Here is an 18,940-nt window from a genome sequence, read left to right on the forward strand (position 1 = left end):
TCTCGCTTAACTTTGGAGTTCCCATGGAACCCGAAGCTAGTGAGCTCTCAAAAGGCCTCGTGCTAGGTAGGGATGAGAATATACATATAAGGATCACTTCCCTGGACGATGTGGGATGTCACAATAAATTTGGGTTTAAAGAAAGATTAATTCTTTCATTAAAATAATATAGGTGTAAAGATTAAGTTGGTTGTAGAATGAAGTTATATGAATTCAAATAAAATCACTCATAATCCATTTGAGAGTCGAAATAAATCATCCGTTTGTGTAACTATGTTTGATGAGAGAAATAAACTTGAAATTTGGGTAAACGTTGGAATTTATAAATTGATATGCACCAATTTCATTGTTTGGATTCATAAACATAGAAATTTAGAATTTCCGGATGAAAAACAAACTTGGAAATTGGGACCTCAAGTTTCTAAATTTAAATTCCATGTAAATAAGTGTCATCTCCCAATTTCTGTGATCGAGAGTCTAAATATAACAAATTTCATATCTAATTCTATTGTTCTTTTAGGTTAACCAAACAAAAAAATTCACAAATTCTAAAATATAAAAAGGATATTTGGCCAAAGGTCAATAAAAACTTTACTAATTAGCCATATATCAATGGTCAATTTTATTTTAGGAAAACTAATGAAAATAACTTAAAAACTTTGAGTTTTAACGATAAGGACAAAATGAAGGGTAAAGTGAACAGTATCAAGATTGACTTTTTAGTATAAAAATATGGTTTTTCGTTAAAGTGAACAGTACTAAGAGCTTTTCGTTAAAATTCTCTTTTATTTTTTGACATAATCAATGAAATATTTATAATAATTATGCATAGGTCCATGAATCTTGTCACATGAGTTCAAGTTAGATATAAAATAATTATTATACCCTTCTCTCTTAACTTTATTCTATTCCTTATCTCCCCCGCTCTCTTGTCCTTATTTATTTCATTCTCTTTTGATTTTCTATCCTGTCTCTCTCTTCCCTTCTTTCTCTTCACTCGCTCATGTTTATCTCTCATCTCCCTGCCTCTTTATTTTTCTCTCTCATCCGTCAAACCAGAATAAATAGTTCGACTGAAAAAATACCATGTCTATTACAATTCTCGAAAGTGATATAGAAATTTGAAAATATTATCCCCCACCAAACACTCACAGCAACCACTCACTACGTGCCACCATGAACTTCCGACAATGACCCACCTCCATCAATGGTGATAATTTCACCGGTGACACCCCATGAATTTTCTCCCTCTTAATCTTCACTTTCTCTTCTTTGATTCTTACCTCATTATGGAGCCCAAGGATGATCGATGACAACTCCAACTTTCAAATTTGTTGTCGCTAACTTCCGATCAAAGCCCAGGGGTGGTTGACGACAATTTATAATGTCATTCTCTGACATAAGGAAGGATTAGAATGAAAAATAGAGAGGGAGAAGGAGACAGAAAGAGAAGGATTTAGGAGAAAACAGAGATGGGTGGGGGCGGAGGTTGGAAACTTTGGGATAACTATTGAATCGGGTTTGATTAAAAAAAATAGAACCAGAAAACGGACACTGCAACATAGTGCCTGAATCAAAATGAAAAAAAAAAAAAGAAAAAAGAAAGAAAAAAAAAGAACTAGGAAATAGACATTGCAATGCAGTATCTGAATTAAAATGCTAAAAAAAATTAAAAAAAAAAAAAGGAAAAAGACACTGCATTCTGAATCCAAAAGTAAAAATAGACACTGCTAGGAATTGCATGAGGTGTGAAGAATATGAGGTGTTTGAGTGATGGAAAAAAAAAACTAGAAAATAGATACTACAACGCAGCGTCTGAATCCAATAAAACCAGAATCAGAAAATAATGTATGTATTAACCTATTTCAAAATATGAAAAATATGAGAAATGAGGTTTCATTTAAAGTGGATGCCAGCTATAATGGCATTTTTTTTTAATTTTTGTTTATCTTAAATGTATGTAAGTATAACAATATATGATTGACCCAAGGTTCTAAAAAACCCTAGGCGCTAGTCGAGCAGCAAGCAGGGGGGGCCTAGCGCCTAGGTAGATTTATGTAAATTTATTAGATTTCTTGTAACTAGGTGTCTATTTACACTTAAAAAAAAAAAAAAAAAAAACCTATACTTGTATGGAATAATAAAAGAATGATAAAATGCAAAAATAGAAGTAGAAGAATACACAAAGTACATCCATCCAACAAATTCAATATTTAAAAATCAATTAGCATATAATCATAATGAGGAGTATTCTTGGATGATAGACTAAATTCTTCTTATTCCTGATCCTTGCATTAGATTGGACATAAACTAAATTATTTAACGTTGCTGTATTTAGTTTATTTCTTTCTTTTTTTTTGTATGTATCCCCTCAAAAGTTCTCCAATTCATTTCACAATTGGATGAACTTGTAGTCAATCCATCATTTGCAAATTAGGTACACTATTTTCCGTAAGTATACCACCATGAAACTATATAAAAAAAATAAAAAATAAAAAAATAAAAAAAAGCACACAATAAAAGTAAAAAAAAGCCAAATCTGCCTGGGACACCTAGGACCGCCCACCTAGCCCGCCACCTAGGCAACCGTCTAGGTCCAGACAGATTTTTCAAAACGATTTGCCCTAAATTGCAATGAGTTTTCACTGTCTAGACCGATTTTTAGAACACTAATAATTAGTATAAATATGATTGATATGTTGTTAATATTGAAACTTTTTATTGATTTTATACAAAATCACCCAAAATAAAATCCAAGGTTCTAAAAGACGCTAGGCGCTAGTCAAGCGGCTGGCTAAGGCCTAGCGCCTTGGCCGCTAGGCAGGCACCTACACGGATTTAATTAAATTTATTATATTTCGTGTAAATAAATGTCTTTTTATACTTAAAATATATATATATGATTTCATCATAAGCTACAAAATGGAATGACATATATATTATGAGCTATTGGAACATAATGAAAACATGGAGAACAAGTATATAATGTGTGTTTCTTTAAGTATTCAACAAGTCTCTTACAATTTATTGAAAAAATAAAATGCAAAATGAAAGTTATCTATTTTCTGTCTAAGTGAGTCGCAACCTAGGCGGGTCTAGGTAGGTACCTTAGTAGGTCTAGGCGGGCACCTCAGTAAGTCTAGGCGCCCTTTCTTATTTTTCAAATGCCTAGGCATTAATCAGAGCGGTAGTTAACGGCCTAGCGCTTAGGCGAGGCCTAAGCAACACTAGGCTGAGATTTTTAGAACAATGATAAATCTCATCATTCTAATTTCCTTCATTTTAAAATTCCTTAGGTTTATGAGGGTGTATTCAATTGAGAATTTGAAGAATTTTAATTCTTTTAAAGAATTCAACGTTTATTTTAAGTGATTCTCTAAAATTCAACGTTTATCAGGATTTTAAGTGATTCTCTAAAATTCAACGTTTATTTAATTAGAATTTTAAGATAGTTTATTAAAATCCTTAGAAATCTAGGTGTATTCAATTATAATTTCAAAAAAGTTTATACCATTTCAAATCTGTTCAATTAGAAATTTATTTTAAACAATTTTAAAAAGTTGAGGTATTGAAGGGAATTAGAGAGATTTTTTAATGCAAAGCATTCACAAATCTTATCTATCTCTCTTAGATTTCGAGAGAATTGAATAAAAAAAATTCATGAAATTTCTACAAATTGATTAAACTTTCCTAAACTTGATGAATTAAGCATTCATAAATTTCACCTTGTTTGGATAACTTACAGAAGGGGACTAAATACAGGATTAGAACAGAGAATTAAAACAAGGGACGTTTTGATATAGATGCCTCGTTTTTAAATGTCATAGACTAAACATCTATTTCTTTTGCAAATTTGATTAAACATTTTCCCTACAATTTTGATACTTTAATTTTTTTTCTTTAGAAGTGACACACCCCGACCGAGATCAAGGCATGCTGGCCGTCATGTGGAAGTGACGTAACCACGTACACAGTGCGGAAGCTAATAAATAAAAATAATAAACGTACGAATAAAATACAAACCTAGCTATACACAAAGTAATAACATACATGTGCAAGCGTAAGTGTGAGAAACAAAGTTCAGAGCACGGGAGACCTAGTGCAGTCCGAGAGAAACAACACTAAAGAAACACACCCAAAGGTGGTCCTACACTGGTGATAATCTATCAGATATGCTGGGAAATCCTCTGGGGAGCCACCAAAAGCACTAGCTAAACTAGAACCTGGAGGGGCGCAAAACAGAAAGCGTGAGTGGGCAAAAACAAAGCTTTTCAAAAATCATTTCATAACAAAGTTCTAACCCCTTGCCGTAAAACCTGTATACTTCCCAGAAAAATAGAATATATACATATATATATAAATCATGTCAGAAATATGCCATGCCAAATGCCTCGAAATAAAATGCAAGTACTCAGGTAATGCCAAACAATGCCATGTAATCTGTCAGTCGGAGTCACCTAACGTGACCAGTACGGCTGAATCTAGAGCTCAAATCTCCAACTCACTAACTATACCTGCACACGAGTCGGAACCACCTAAAGTGGTCTGTACGACAGGACTGGTTGTATAATAAGTACGCTCAAGTGCTACGATCATATGAAGACTGGGCGAATAATCGCGAGTCACCTACGAGTCGGAACCACCTAAAGTGGTTTGTACGACAAGATTGTGCACCTAACTTGGATCCAAGATGAGCGTGTAGTGCGGGAGGTGAACATCACGTGAAGGACTGTGCCCAACTCTGGGCGGAAATACTAACACCGGGGGTGCAGGTTATGAGCTTTCTATGCATCTCAAATCACTACTGGACATAAACATAAACCATAACTTACTTGGCACTTACCTGTGCGTCCGCAGCACCAACACACATATACATATGCAACTAATAATGCATAATTAAATGGGTAAACATAATGCATGTCATATAAATCATATAAACGTTTCATTTCACTTTCTTGGAAAAATATAAGTATATAGGTATATATGGAAAACCAAAAGCCCACTCACTGGTATGTAGAAGGGTCGTAACCCCCTTGCCTCGAGTGACCACGCTCGTCCTCGGGATAGGTCTCACCTATATGCGAAACAACTATAAAAACGTTAATTTTAAAGCACGTAACCAACATTACGAAATAACTTCTCATACAATGCTCAAATGGGGTGTATGAATACACCAATGTGATCTACTCAACCTCACGAACACCCCCATATTTTTAAAATAATCTTCCGACGTCACACGCGCCCCCACACGCCAGCCAAGTCACAACCACACGTGCCGTCCACATGTAGGCACGTGCCTGGCACAATGACAGCGTCAGTTAACGCCGTCAGGAATATTCCGTTAAGTCTAACTGATTCCGTTAACGCCGTTAGGAATATTTCGTCTAAACTGACGAAATATTCCATCATATTCTTTGCCCAACCTCTGGCCAAACCTGCAACTCACGATCCTGACGTCCAAAACCGTCAAACAAACCTCCCCGAGCCTCTTAAGAACCTCACCAATCTTCCTACAAGCTTGAAATTCCCAAAAACACCAGAATTAACGTGTGCATGAATAGTGACCAAAATCGGGGATCTCGAGTTCGACGTGAAAACAAAGGTATCCTTACCTGAAATGGGTATGGTTGAACTCCTAAGGACCTCACGAGCACGAATATGTAGTTTGTTTCCTCGATCCGTCACGATTTCAAGGGTATATGGTGTTGTCCGTACAAAAATGATAGGAAAGGGATAGAGAGAGGGACTCGGGACAGGGCAAAGAGAGAGAAATGAATGTGGGTGTGTGTGTGGTCCAAAATCAACCAATCAAAACCCAAAAACGACCACACAACGAAACAAACATACTAGGGGCAAAACCGTCATTTCACCCCTACGATACTAAAAGTTCGGGACGGGCTGTCACAAGAAGTCTATTCACGTTAGCATTCTCTTTTTTCCTCCTATTTTTATGCATCTCTTATTATGATAATTTAAGATTTTTTTTATTTTTATTAAAATATTTATTTTAGTAAATTAAATAGAATGTAACAAAACTCATTGTTAGGTATGTTTGGTTATATCAGTATGTTTGATTGTAATAGTACATTTAGTTACTTGGTACATTTAAATTTTTGGTCCATTTGGCTTCTTGGTACATTTGAATTTTTAGTACATTTGAATTTTTGGTACATTTAATGTTTGGTACATTTGAATTTTTGGTACGTTTGTTTTCAAAACATAAGTTTTATTACTTTTTGTCCTAATATGGGGAATTACTTTAATCAATTATATTTTTTTATAGAAAGAGTCGTTAACAACGTAAAAGTTTAAATTACTTAAATTAATTATTTTTCTTATAGAAAGAGTCATTAATCAACGGACAATAGCCTTTTTTGTTTATTCAAAATTATATGATTTATCGTTATTATTTAGCATTATCTACAATAATAAGGATTTATCTCCGATCAACTAAAAGTTGTTTCAGAGACTTATCTACCAAAAATGAAAAAACAAGACTATATAGAGCATTGTGTATGAATCAAACATATTTTTAAACATTCCAAAAAGATGAATATTCATTTTAATATAGTTTATACTTGGGTACGTTTTAATTTGGGGTTTGTACGTTTTCATTTGACGTTGGTACGTTTTCATTTAATATTGGTACGTTTCCATTTGGCGTGGTTTACATTTATATTTGAAAAGTTTAAATTTTTAAACTTACATATAGTTAAAATTATTTAAAATTTATAGTAGATATTTAAATATAAATTAATTTTAATTAATGTGAAGTAGTTCAAGTCTGAGTATTTTAATCAAAAGCTTAATAAAAAAACTCAAAAAACATAAATATTTAGCCTACAAAAATATGAAATGAGATATTTAATTCTAATTTTCTCTTAAAACAAGGGTTTAGTAACAAGGGTTTCGCAATCCCATCTCAATCCGTCTCCTCTCTCTCTCGTGCGCTCGCATTCCTTCCGTCGTCTCTCTCTCGCGTTCTCCTGCGTTAAATCGTCTTCTCCATCGCCGAATCGAATGGGCACTTCCACTTCTCACAAGGGATCCAATTCTTCGCCGATTAAGCAGAGCCCAATCTCCAAGACTATGAATTTGAGATCCCAAGCCTCTGGTTGCTGAGAAAATGGGTTGAAATCGATTGGAATTTGAGATCCGACAGATTCAATCGCTGCCTTGTTTTTTTATTTGGATTTATCGTTTTTCTCTTATTTAATAAAAGAAGAAAACACAAACCAGACTCCAGAGAGATGGAAATGGAGCAGCTGCTGAGCATGGGCTTCCCCAGCGAGTTGGCGGCCCAAGCCCTAGCTGCCACAGGAACAGGGGGCAACTCCATTCTCAAGGCCACAGAATGGATTCTCAACCGCGAATCATCCACATCCGCCGGCACTAGCACGAATCCGAGCCCGATTTCATCCGGGCGGCCTTGCCAACCCAAGCTCGACCGCTTCTTTCTGTTCCAGTCCAAGCCTCCTTCCTCCGATTCTCCACGTCCCGTCCCCGCTTCCGCTCGCAAACTACAAGAGGGATCGGAATCCACCCCAGCCGCAGGGGGAGAGGGGCCAGAAGAAGAAGCTCCACTCTCCAAGTCGAAACGTCTCAAACTAGCGATCCCAGCAAACCCCAAAAATGCCGACAACAACACCAACGAGCCGTTGTCGGAGCGCATGCGCCCTCGCACCTTAGACGACGTCGTGGGCCAAGACCACCTACTTGCCCCAAACTCTCTGCTCCGCTCCGCAATCGACTGCGAACGTCTCCCTTCTCTTGTGTTCTGGGGTCCACCAGGCGTCGGCAAGACCTCCATTGCCAAATCCATCATCAATTCCGCCTCCCGCCCTTGCTCCTCCTACCGATTCGTTTCGTTGTCCGCCGTCACTTGCGGGGTTAAAGACGTGAGGGACGCTATCGACGAGGCCCGCAAGAAGAAACAGGCGGCTAAGAAAAAACAAACAGTGCTGTTCGTGGACGAGGTTCACAGGTTCAACAAGTCGCAGCAGGACTCGTTCTTGCCCGTCATCGAAGACGGCAGTATAGTCTTCATGGGGGCCACCACCGAGAACCCTTCCTTCCATTTGATCAGGCCGCTCTTGTCTCGCTGCCGAGTTCTTGTTCTCCACCCTCTGAGACCCCACGCGGTTGAGCTCCTTCTCAAGCGGGCCGCCAATGACTCCGATAAGGGATTGGCTCGCGGTGTGCGGATGCCTGTACATGTCAATGATGAGGCCATCCATTTCATCTCCGCCAACTGCGATGGCGATGCTCGGGTGGCACTCAATGCCTTGGAAGTTTCTGCAACAACAGCAGCTACCCGAGCAGCCTCTACCTCTAGTTCCTCGATCTCTAACTCTACCCCTACCTCTACGAATGATGATGATGATCGTGATCATAATAAGTTAGTGGCTACTGCTGTTGTTACCTTAGAGGATGCCAAAGAGGCCTTGCAATGCAAACATGTCGCCTCTGACAAAGCGGGGGAAGAACACTATAATCTCATCAGTGCCCTTCACAAGTCCATGAGAGGAAGTGATGCTAATGCGGCCATTTATTGGTTGGCAAGGATGCTAGAAGGAGGCCAAGAACCTCTATATATTGCCCGCAGACTCATACGGTTTGCTAGTGAAGATGTTGGGTTGGCTGACCCATCCGCACTGAGCCAGGCCGTTGCTTGTCATCAGGCTTGCCATTTTCTGGGAATGCCAGAGTGCAATGTCATTCTTGCACAGTGTGTGGCTTACTTGGCATTGGCTCCTAAATCTGTCGCTGTTTATAAAGCAATAGGGAGTGCACAACAAGTGGTGAGGGACTCTGTCGGACAGAATGAGGGAGTGCCTCTTCATCTGAGGAATGCGCCTACCAAGCTAATGAAGGAACTTGGGTATGCCAACGGATACATCTACCCACCTGACAATCCCTCAGCCAGTGCCACGCAGGCATATCTACCACCCTCACTTGAAGGTTACAAGTTCCTGGATTGGCCGATCACTAGTAATAGCACCAAAACCAAATCCGATGGATGAGAGGTCTTTGGTTCAGGCATCCGGGAGTTTCGAAGATGGTAATATGATCTAGACTCTGCTGCTGGTTAGTGGTTAGCACTCATCACTGATCTGTTTTTGTGGACGATGATGTTCTTGTGTAACCTGGCAGTGCATATGATTTTTGTTCGTACATATATATCTTTACAACCAGAACCAGACAAATGACAATAGTTTTGAAGTTGCTTACTGTCATGACAAACAATACAATTGGGACTAAGTTTTATGTTCAGAATTGAATATAAATAGGCTTTGGGTTACTCCAACTGTTCTCAAGTGCTAGACGCCCGCAAGTTTCATTGCGCCCACTCAGGAGTTAGAATCGAGGCATTCAATCCCAGCATCAGGGCACTTCCGCTCAAGTATCCTTAAGTCTCCTCTATGTAGGACAAATCCATCAGTTCGTACATTTCTATAATAATTCTTCCACATTATTCTTGAGTAATTGTATGCTCTGAACATGGTTCTACATTATCGTGCCTAACCTGATATTTGGGGATGTTGGGGTTGGGGCATGTCAGTTTGGTATCAGAGCATGGTTTGTTCAGAGCATACTTAAGATCTTCTCCTACTCTAGTACTGTGGCGGCCTTGATATCATTTGGATGTCACAGCTTCCATTTGTTGACATATTTCAGCACAATAGTGCAATCCTCATTCTACTTGAATAGTTAGATCCTATTGAAGAATAAGAAATTAGTGTTGGGATCGTGCCTTAAGTTGATGTAATTGATTGATGGATGACTTTCAACGTCAGACCGATACTCTGCGACATGCGTTCCCTAGGAATGGCGGGCACAGTCGGTTCTACATAGAAATGAATTAGAAGAAACCTTAGAGGGATAAAGATTAGTTGGGATTAGTTGAAGATCGGAAATGATGATAACCCTCTGCGACATGCATTCCTTTGGAATGACGGGCAGAGGCATACCTGTTGGGAGATTGCTCAACACATCTGAAGTTCGTGTTTGAGAAAATCAGGGACAAACCAGTTATAGGCGAAGTGAGCAAGTATCTATGGAGTTGTGGACCCTCATGAAATTTCTCAGTGATCGTTGTACCGATAATACCCTTGTCTACTCCAACCACAAGTTCAGTTTAATAAATATCAACAACCGATTTTATACAAAATTCCTCGAAAGTCAGCCTTGACTAGATTTCGTACATTTCTTGGGAGACCTGAACATAGCAGGAGACATTCTTATCAAATCCAAGGTTATGATAATGGGAAATTGAAAATCTTCTAGAGTGTCATGAATTTCGAAATACCATTGGTCTTATCGATTTCTATCAACGGTTGCTCGATATGTTGTCTTACCCTACCATTATTCTTACACTTTTCGATGACACCAATAAAGTTTGAAAACCTACTATGATATCCTATCGAACGAGTAACTGGGCACTGATGCTGGATGATCGTGTAAAGCTTAGGCATTTCGATGTTGGAACAACAGGAAATGAAATTTCTTATCTATAACCTTCAGTCAACAGCCACCACCCTTACTTGAAAGCTCGATGATACCCTTTTGTGGAGTAATGATTCGATGTACTATTCATCAGTCTATGAATACTATACTTTGAACCAATTGACCAAATTCTTCATTGTTGAAATTTTCATACTCTTTGACATTTTGGTCCGTATCGGCTCTATTCGAAATCTTAGTGTCACTTTTTAGTACTAAAAGATATCTTAGTTAATCCCAGGTTACCCTACTGTTCTTCATATCATTCCTGAAGTAGACATACTATCTAGAAGGACCATTCAGACGTAGAAGTTTTTAGTTAAGTTCATAAGTCATTTAGTCACTTAATCGGCACCTTATCGAGTGAATCTGCACCACTGGTGATTTATTGTTCCTAGAGCTACTGTGGTAAGAATCTTTGTAAATTTTGGGTCGAAGAAAAATCTAAATTTCCGTTCGCCAGTTTCCATTAGACTATCATTTAACCTTGCAAGCTTCTTCGTCATATCTTCATTGGAAATGAGCTAAGTCTCTGGTGACAGTGATTAAGAGGGTATATTAATGTTTACGACTGCACCATTATGTACCACCCCGATTGTGCAAGCGTAGTTGCTAAACACCTCAGCAAAAAGACACATCGATACCCGAATATATTCTTCAACTAGTCCTATTTTTACCTTATGCAGAACATTCAAATATTTTGCGACATGACTCTCGATCATCAGGAAACTGAGCTAGCCAATTTTGAGGTTCGATCACTTTAAGTTATTGTTACCCAATCAAGTTAGGTACTTGTATGTACTCAAGCATCAGAGTTGTATTATCAAATCCCGATATCTTGTATTATAAATTTAATGGACTTGTTTTGACTCTCAAATTCTTGCGTGTTCTTTTAGCCTTCTCAACATGGTTTCTCGCTATTCCCATAAAGAGTTCACGATGGATTGGGTCGACTAAAATGTGCGTCCAGTTTCATATTCGTTTTCACAGGAACATTAGGAGCATAACCTTTTCACAAGCTTACCAAACTTACCAGGAAGAATTCCAAGTAATCTTGAGGAATGAGCCATCTTTGAGTAAGGAATTGGTGATGGTAGAACTGCAGGTTCCGACCCTAGTGATTGTGAGGCTAGTTTCTGTGAATGGTTTGAAGCAGCAAGCATTATTCGAATGAAGTGGCCAAAGTGAGAGCTCCTCCACCATAAGTTTCGAATCTTATACTTCTCGATTGGAGAGCAACGATGGTGATTAGTTATGAAAGAAATGTTTTACGACATGTGTTTACCTCTACACATCTTTCAGCTACATCACTCCACGACTTTATTGTTCGTATGCGCGGAGATATTGAAGCACTTCTAGTAGCTTTGATTGGTGCGCTTTGAAGCAGTGTGGGTGCGTGATCAAGGTGTGAATCAGACGATCTTGGCATATTCCCACATTAAGGGGCAAATGGTAATTTGGGCACCTCGGGAACTTCTCATTAGCTTACCAAGACAACAAAGAGTTATCGGCATTATAGGCTATAAACTGTAATATCAATGGCTTAATTGTTGGGTTCACTAAGCAAGTGGGCAAGTCGTCTCGTTTACGGCAAGAGTTATTAGTTAGCTACAATTAGGACTCGACTCAAGACATACCCATTCTCAGAGTATGTGACATGACGAATGCTTGGGCAAGGTCCAGTTTTATTTTCGTTTTAATTTTGAATTTAAATATTTTAAATTGCATTATTTTATTTATATATGTGTGGTTGCCAATACAAATTTTTGGGTGAGTAATTTTCATTTTCGATTTTAAACTCAGTACAAGTATTTGTATCGTACGTTTTTATGTAACTATTTTTATTGTCGTCTTAATATACGTATATATATTTTGGGACTTTATGTTATTACGTGATCATATATGTATTCTCAAATTTATATTTTTATACGAGTATTATACTATACTATTATATCGAGGAAGGAAAAAGGTACGAGTTTAGAAGCAAGAAAGAGGAATCATTGCAATTTGATCGCGATGGAGTGACATTTTTTTTTATGCAACCGTTCTAACTTGATTTCACCTTTGTAGATATATTTATATTTATATACATATATTTATCTTTACTTTTGAGTATTTTACTTATAGCAAGATATTTTAAATTTTAGGGACGAAATTTTCTTAAGGGGGGTAGATTATAACGACCCGTCCCTAAATATTACAAATTTTATAGTTTTAAAATGTGAAATTACAAAAATGCCCTTCGAGGCAAATATGTTGACTTTGGTTGACAGCCTTGTCGTGTCACGTAAGATCTATTTTCTTAGCGTATTCTCGTAGTACTCGTCACTACGAATGCGTGGGGTGTAAACAGAATGTAATTTGGAGTTATAACAAATGAATTATTAACAATCGAAGTTAAGGGCAAAATGGTCATTTGACCATAAATATGGAAGGCTCCAAATTTTGTTGGAGCATCAATTTGGTGCTACGTGTGCGGCTGTGATGGAAAGAAAAGGAAAGAAATGAGGGGGAGATGCCTAATTAGGGAAGTAAAAGGGAGAGTGAACCAATGAGAGATGAGAGAAATGAGGGAAAAGAGGGAAGGGAGGAACCAACCAACCTGGACCTCCCTTTGACCCGAACAACCGGACCCGGTGGGAACCATGGAATCTGATGCTTCCTTTGACCAAATTTCGGTGAATTATGCCGTGACACCACCTAAGAAACACTCCACAACCCTCCCTCTACCAATTCCACCCCAAAATCAGAGAAATTAGGCTTAAATTCTCAAAGCACAGGTGGGTGCAATGGTTCTACGGCGGCGATGCGTCAATCACAAAGTAAACTCCATCAACCACCACCACCAATAGACTTCCATCAACCTTAAGAGCAAGGCCCAAGTATTGGATAAGGCGTCGAAATTCGTTTAGGCATCGAATCAAGAACACTTATTTCTAGGGTTTCCAGCGGATCGAGGTGTTTTCAGGCCACTTCCTCGTCGAATTGGACTTCGACCCATGTTTGAAAGTTGTTTCTCTCATTGAGATCTACATTCTTGTAAAATTTGGGAATTTTTGGAGTTGTGAATTTTCCGGCTAGTCGGGGCTACTGGTAGCCGCCTCGTGGTGGTTCGTGCGGCAGCGTGTGGGTGGGAACTTGAAGTCCCTTCTTAGGTTTTTCGACGTGCCAAATTTGAATCTGCCGTCTGTTTTCCCAAATTCTAATGTTTTCATAGAGTTTTATTAAACAGTATTTAATTGTGTTTAGGTGTGTTGGTTGAAAGTGACATCGTTCTCTTTAGTTTGAGCGGCTCCCCAGCAATGGAATACTTTGAGTAGACCCCTTCTAAACTTGCATGTTGTTATAAAGTATTAGGCTTGCATTCATGAAAAGCATGATTTCATCATTTTACGTTTTATGCATTATTTATGTCACGCCCCGATCCCCACATACGTCCAGGATCGACACGTGACGTCACCAAATACCCGTATCTCTAACATACCTCGCCTCCGGGATATAGGCAAAGCACAACTCGCAGTCCAACTACGTAATAATTTTTCGCAAACTTTATGGCTGCATCTAACATCCTCGTTAGACTGCTTACGTACCCTAAACAGGGATCAACCCATTCGTAGTTCTTCATTCACTACACTCGAACAATATTCCCATAAATCACTATATCTCAACATAATATCACACAACAGGCATGCAACATCTCGAGAAACATTCAACGAAGCTCAACATAAATCTCTAGCCAAGTTGGTCAACGAGTCTAATCATAATAACAACAATCACAACCAATATCATTCCACAATCACATCAATCAATAACACATACCATACACCGAAATGCAGGGCTCGAGCGACACAGTTCAGTCAAAGCCTACATCTCTGAAGCTGAATCAAATCCAAGGAACCAACAAGTCAAATGATGTGATTTCGGACCACTCAACGAAATCCATCAACATCATGTTTCGGACCACTCAACGGAACTAAGACACCAAATGGGATTCCGGACCACTCAACGGAATCCAAAACACCCAAGGGGATTCTAGACCACTCAACAGAATCGCGAAGTAGAAGGGATTTCGGACTTCTCAACGGAATCCGAGTGAATACAATTATGGACCACTCAACAGAATCACAGAGTACAATGTATATCGAACCACTCAATAAAATCCAAGCTAGATATAATTTCGGACCACTCAACGGAAACCCAGTTCTAGATCACTCAATGAAGCGAAGAAGAAGTCTAAGGAATATAGCAACGCTCGAAGAAACAATACAAGAACCAAGTACTCAATTTAGAAAGCTAAATGAAATAAAACAAAGCGCAAGTACTAGGTTTAGAATAGATCAACGAACCAAGATATGAAACAACATCGAAGCAACGAATCCCCATGATAGTGGGTTAATGGTCCACTACTAGCCCTCAAATTTCATCACATCATACCAATCATACAAATCAAACCACATTCCACAAACATTTTCAATGCACAAATCAAAACATACTTAATAAACAAGTAACATATAATACGATGCCACTAGTTCGCGAATCAAGTCACACGTCAACCAAGGAGACGCGTCATCATAAAGAGCCCATCAAGCTCCATGAAATCTCAACTGCACTCTAAGCTCAGCAACACGCCAGAAGAACTTGGGCTAGTTGACTAAAAAGCCAATCGTGGATCAAGGTCGAGAGTAGGGTCCACAACCCTGATAATCTAAACCGAATATCCACTTATCAGATTTTTGATCTGTAACTTCCCAAAGTGCACATTATGCTTCTAAAACAATATACTAAAACTTCATTACGATCCAACGGTTAGATCTCCGTCAATCACAAATTCAAGTGGCTGTCAACTTAGAAATCTCATTCAGGAAGATCTGTACGTCAGATTCCTGATCTGTAAGTTCTTATTGTCCTCAAATATTACGTACTATTACGTATTAAAGTTTGGTGCCGATCCAATAGTCAGATCGTCAATTCATATAAAGACCCCATGGCGGCCAACTAGGTGGTCAACTATGAAACTATATTAAAACATCAAAATTTCACTAAACGGATGTCAAATATGGAATCGGGCCATCAAAATTAGCCAAGAATTCTCAAGTGGGGTCTCGACCTACGCATCGTCGCACGCGGCGGCTGGTCGCCCCGACTCGTCCGAAAATTCAACTATTTCCAAAAATTACCAAATTTCACATAAATGTAGACCTCGATGAGTGAAGCAAGTTTCATACATGTGACTATGCCCAATTTGGCCAGGAAAAACCCCAATTTCCCTCGAACCTGTCGAAAACCCTAAAAAATGTGTGCTTCGATCTGTCACCTCCGATGCTCCGCTACCTCCAAGATTGTTTGGGCTTTATTCTTGGGTTCAAGGAGAGTGTAATGGTGGTGGTGGACAATCGTGACACATTCAACAATGGCAGATCATCACCCTAGAACCCCTGGCTCCACCATCGCGGTTCAACATGAATTGGGACCCAACTCCTGTCGATTATGGGTGGAAATGGAAGAGGAGTTGATGCTAAGTCACTTCCAGGCGGTGTCTCGATGTAATTCTCCAGAAATTCATTGGAGAACCATCGGGTTCCATGGTTTCTGATCGGGTCGGGTCGCAAGGGAAATAGGCGGGGTGATTCCGTGCTTTTTTTCCCCTCTCCCTTCCACTCATTTCTTTTCCTCCCATTGGTCAGCCTCCTCCCCTCCTTTAAACATTAATATCGCCTTCATTATAACTCCAAATTACGCTCCATTTGCGTTCACGAGCTCGTATTGACAAGCACTATCCAAATACATAAAGAAAAATGGAAAAATACATACGCATCAAATATGTCCACAAAAATTTTGTTTAGTCAATTAAGGGTGTTTTCATCCTTTTACTGAAATAAATTTATGCTCCGCAAATATAAACGCGTCGATAATAATAATACGAAATACGTAATTTTAAATAGTGAAATCCGGGAACAGGATTTCACAATTTATGGTTTATCGCACTTACATTTTACGAAAGGTTATGAATTATCAGATTTTTGTATATGAAGTTCTATGGATTACAAAAATGATTTATTTTTCGATTTACGATTATGATTTACTATGGGCTTATGAAATGAAGTTTTAAGCTTTTGAGCTATGGTGTTTTAATACAAGTTTTGAGATATGTTTTTGGTATTTACCTAATAGGTTATCATACGGCACATACACACAACATGGGTATGATGTCAATGGCCATAGGACACAATGAAGGAGTAGTGAGATATTTATACCCCCAGCTTCATTAGCGAAACCAATGTCTGACAGCTTCACTAGCCACGGCTAGTGTCGGTGTGTATGTTATGCTATTATATTCAGCTTCACTTTCGAGTGATGGATAAGTACTGCCTTCGGGCAACTATGATACCCCTAAAGAGTACAGTATTGATGAGATTTGTGGATTTGCCTCCAAGCGATGATAACACTGTTATTTGGGGATATCATATGACAATGCAGAACCGTGATTTATGGATTTATCCTCAGGTGTCAGCCAGCACGTGCCTACCCTAATATTTGGGGATATCGGGGTTGGGGTGTGTCAGTTTGTGCCATGTTTCTCCAATTTTGGGGAAGTGAATCCTCGAACCGAGTGATCTGCCACGTTTCTGGCACATGACACATTGAATGGCTAGCCGCCAATGTACGATGGTCGACCACAGTAGTGACGTTTCTGCTTTCGGGGATGAAAGTTCGTTGTATATTTGGTACATTCATCTTTGCAGGCACATTTGCAGCTAGTATATGTGATATTGTCATTTTTGCTAGATCAGAGGAAGTGTCTGGTTATACTCTGACGATCTAGATTGGGATTGAAATGAGACATAATGGGGATGTCCACGATAATTTGTGTCGTTCTTTAGGAACGTTGATGTTCTTATCTCCCCGCGAAGATTGTCTCATAAAAGTGATAATACGCACAACGAGCAGTAAAGAGATTGTCTATCAAGGGTTCTAAGTAATGAATATTAGAAGGAGAATCATAACGGACATAGATTTTCATCCTTCCCTAAGGACCATTTTTTTTCTTTTGTACGTAAGGGCGACGCAAATGGCATATAGACTGCACAACCAAAGATGCGCATATGCGATATATCGGGTTCGTATATGGTAACTAACTAACACGCGCTTTATAAAGTTGGGTCGTGACGGGCTTCAGGCGGACCAACATGGCAGCTTGCAATATTCCATGACCCCAAGTGAAGATCAGGAACTTGGTACGTATGACCAACGATTGCGCAATCATTTGAAGGCGTTTAATGAATGCTTTTAATGGGTCGTTCTGGGTATGAACTGTGAAAACTCGTATTTAAAAGGCTTAGTCATGCATTTAGCATTATTTATAGTCGACTTCAATCCCTTATAAATAGGAGCAAAGGCTCCATTCTTTTGAAACCACATAAGCATGCAATGCATGCATTACATAGAGATGATGTATATATAGCATATATCTATGTATATATATGTATGTACGTGTGTGGCTATATATATTATATATGTATAGAGAGAGATAGCAAGCTAGGGTTTGAGGTTTGTGGAGATGTTAGTTGGGTTGTCTTGCCAAAGCTCAGATTATCAAGGTGAGTGGTTTATGTAATGTGTTTCCAAATATTCTTATTTTCTGATAAACGAAAACCATGAGTTATCGTGAGATTTATCTAATTTCAAATATCTCTCTATTTCAAGTCAAGCATGTTGGATTTGTTGAAATATTTACAGAGTTATTATATATGGTGATGTGTGGATTATTTGGAATTGTTCATGGAGCATGAGAACTTTAGTGTTGCATTAATCAGGGGGATAAATGTAAACTGCACACGGGGACATTAGGGCAGATGACCATTAGGGGTTACGTGGTGAGTTACAATTTATGAAGGATATAATGAACACGTGAAGGGATGATGTGATATGGCATTATGTGTATAATGATTTGATATGATTATCCTATTTTATAGTGTGATTAAAATGGCAAGCTTGATTGGCATATTATATATTCTACTTACTGAGCGACGGTAGTTGTTGCTTACCCCTCACCTATTATTTTACAGTTGAGTTATTTGGCAAGACAGGTGTTATTTGACAAGACAAATGTTGGAAGAGCTGAGGTTGTGATTGAGGAGAAGTTTAAGGATTTTTTTATTTATTACTTTTGTACATCCTGTAAGGTTTTGGAGTTATAAGAGGAGTTCATTTTCCAACCTGTGTCAATTTCCTTTTATTTATTTTTACTTTTATTCGCGTTCTGCGCGCGGGGTATTATTTTTCCACCGACCCCAAGTTCGGGGTGTGACATGAACCTGGGGTACTGAATGTTCAACTTCAAAAACCCAACCAACTTGCAATATCCGTCAAAAGTTTTCGATGTAAATTCTCCAACTTATCCAATTGAATAGATTTGATTGGATAAACAGGGCGATGA

At 38.6% G+C, this 18,940-nt stretch overlaps 1 protein-coding gene across 1 annotated transcript; it reads left to right on the plus strand.

Annotated features, from left to right (window-relative positions):
* The first annotated feature begins 6,889 nt into the window (after positions 1-6,889).
* LOC103941165 (ATPase WRNIP1) lies at positions 6,890-9,301 on the plus strand. The gene has a single exon (XM_048580131.1). The coding sequence runs from the start codon at positions 7,251-7,253 to the stop codon at positions 9,021-9,023; it is 1,773 nt and encodes a 590-aa protein (XP_048436088.1). The 5' UTR covers positions 6,890-7,250; the 3' UTR covers positions 9,024-9,301.
* Positions 9,302-18,940: the final 9,639 nt, after the last annotated feature.

This window comes from the organism of the source record quoted next, unplaced genomic scaffold, assembly GCF_019419815.1.
Source record: "Pyrus x bretschneideri cultivar Hongxiangsu unplaced genomic scaffold, Pyrus_bretschneideri_v1 Contig148, whole genome shotgun sequence".
Lineage (NCBI taxonomy): Eukaryota > Viridiplantae > Streptophyta > Magnoliopsida > Rosales > Rosaceae > Pyrus > Pyrus x bretschneideri.

What these genes read in the sequence shown, in the direction of transcription:
- LOC103941165 (XM_048580131.1), top strand. Translation starts at nt 7,251, where the DNA reads ATGGAAATGGAGCAGCTGCTGAGCATGGGCTTCCCCAGCGAGTTGGCG.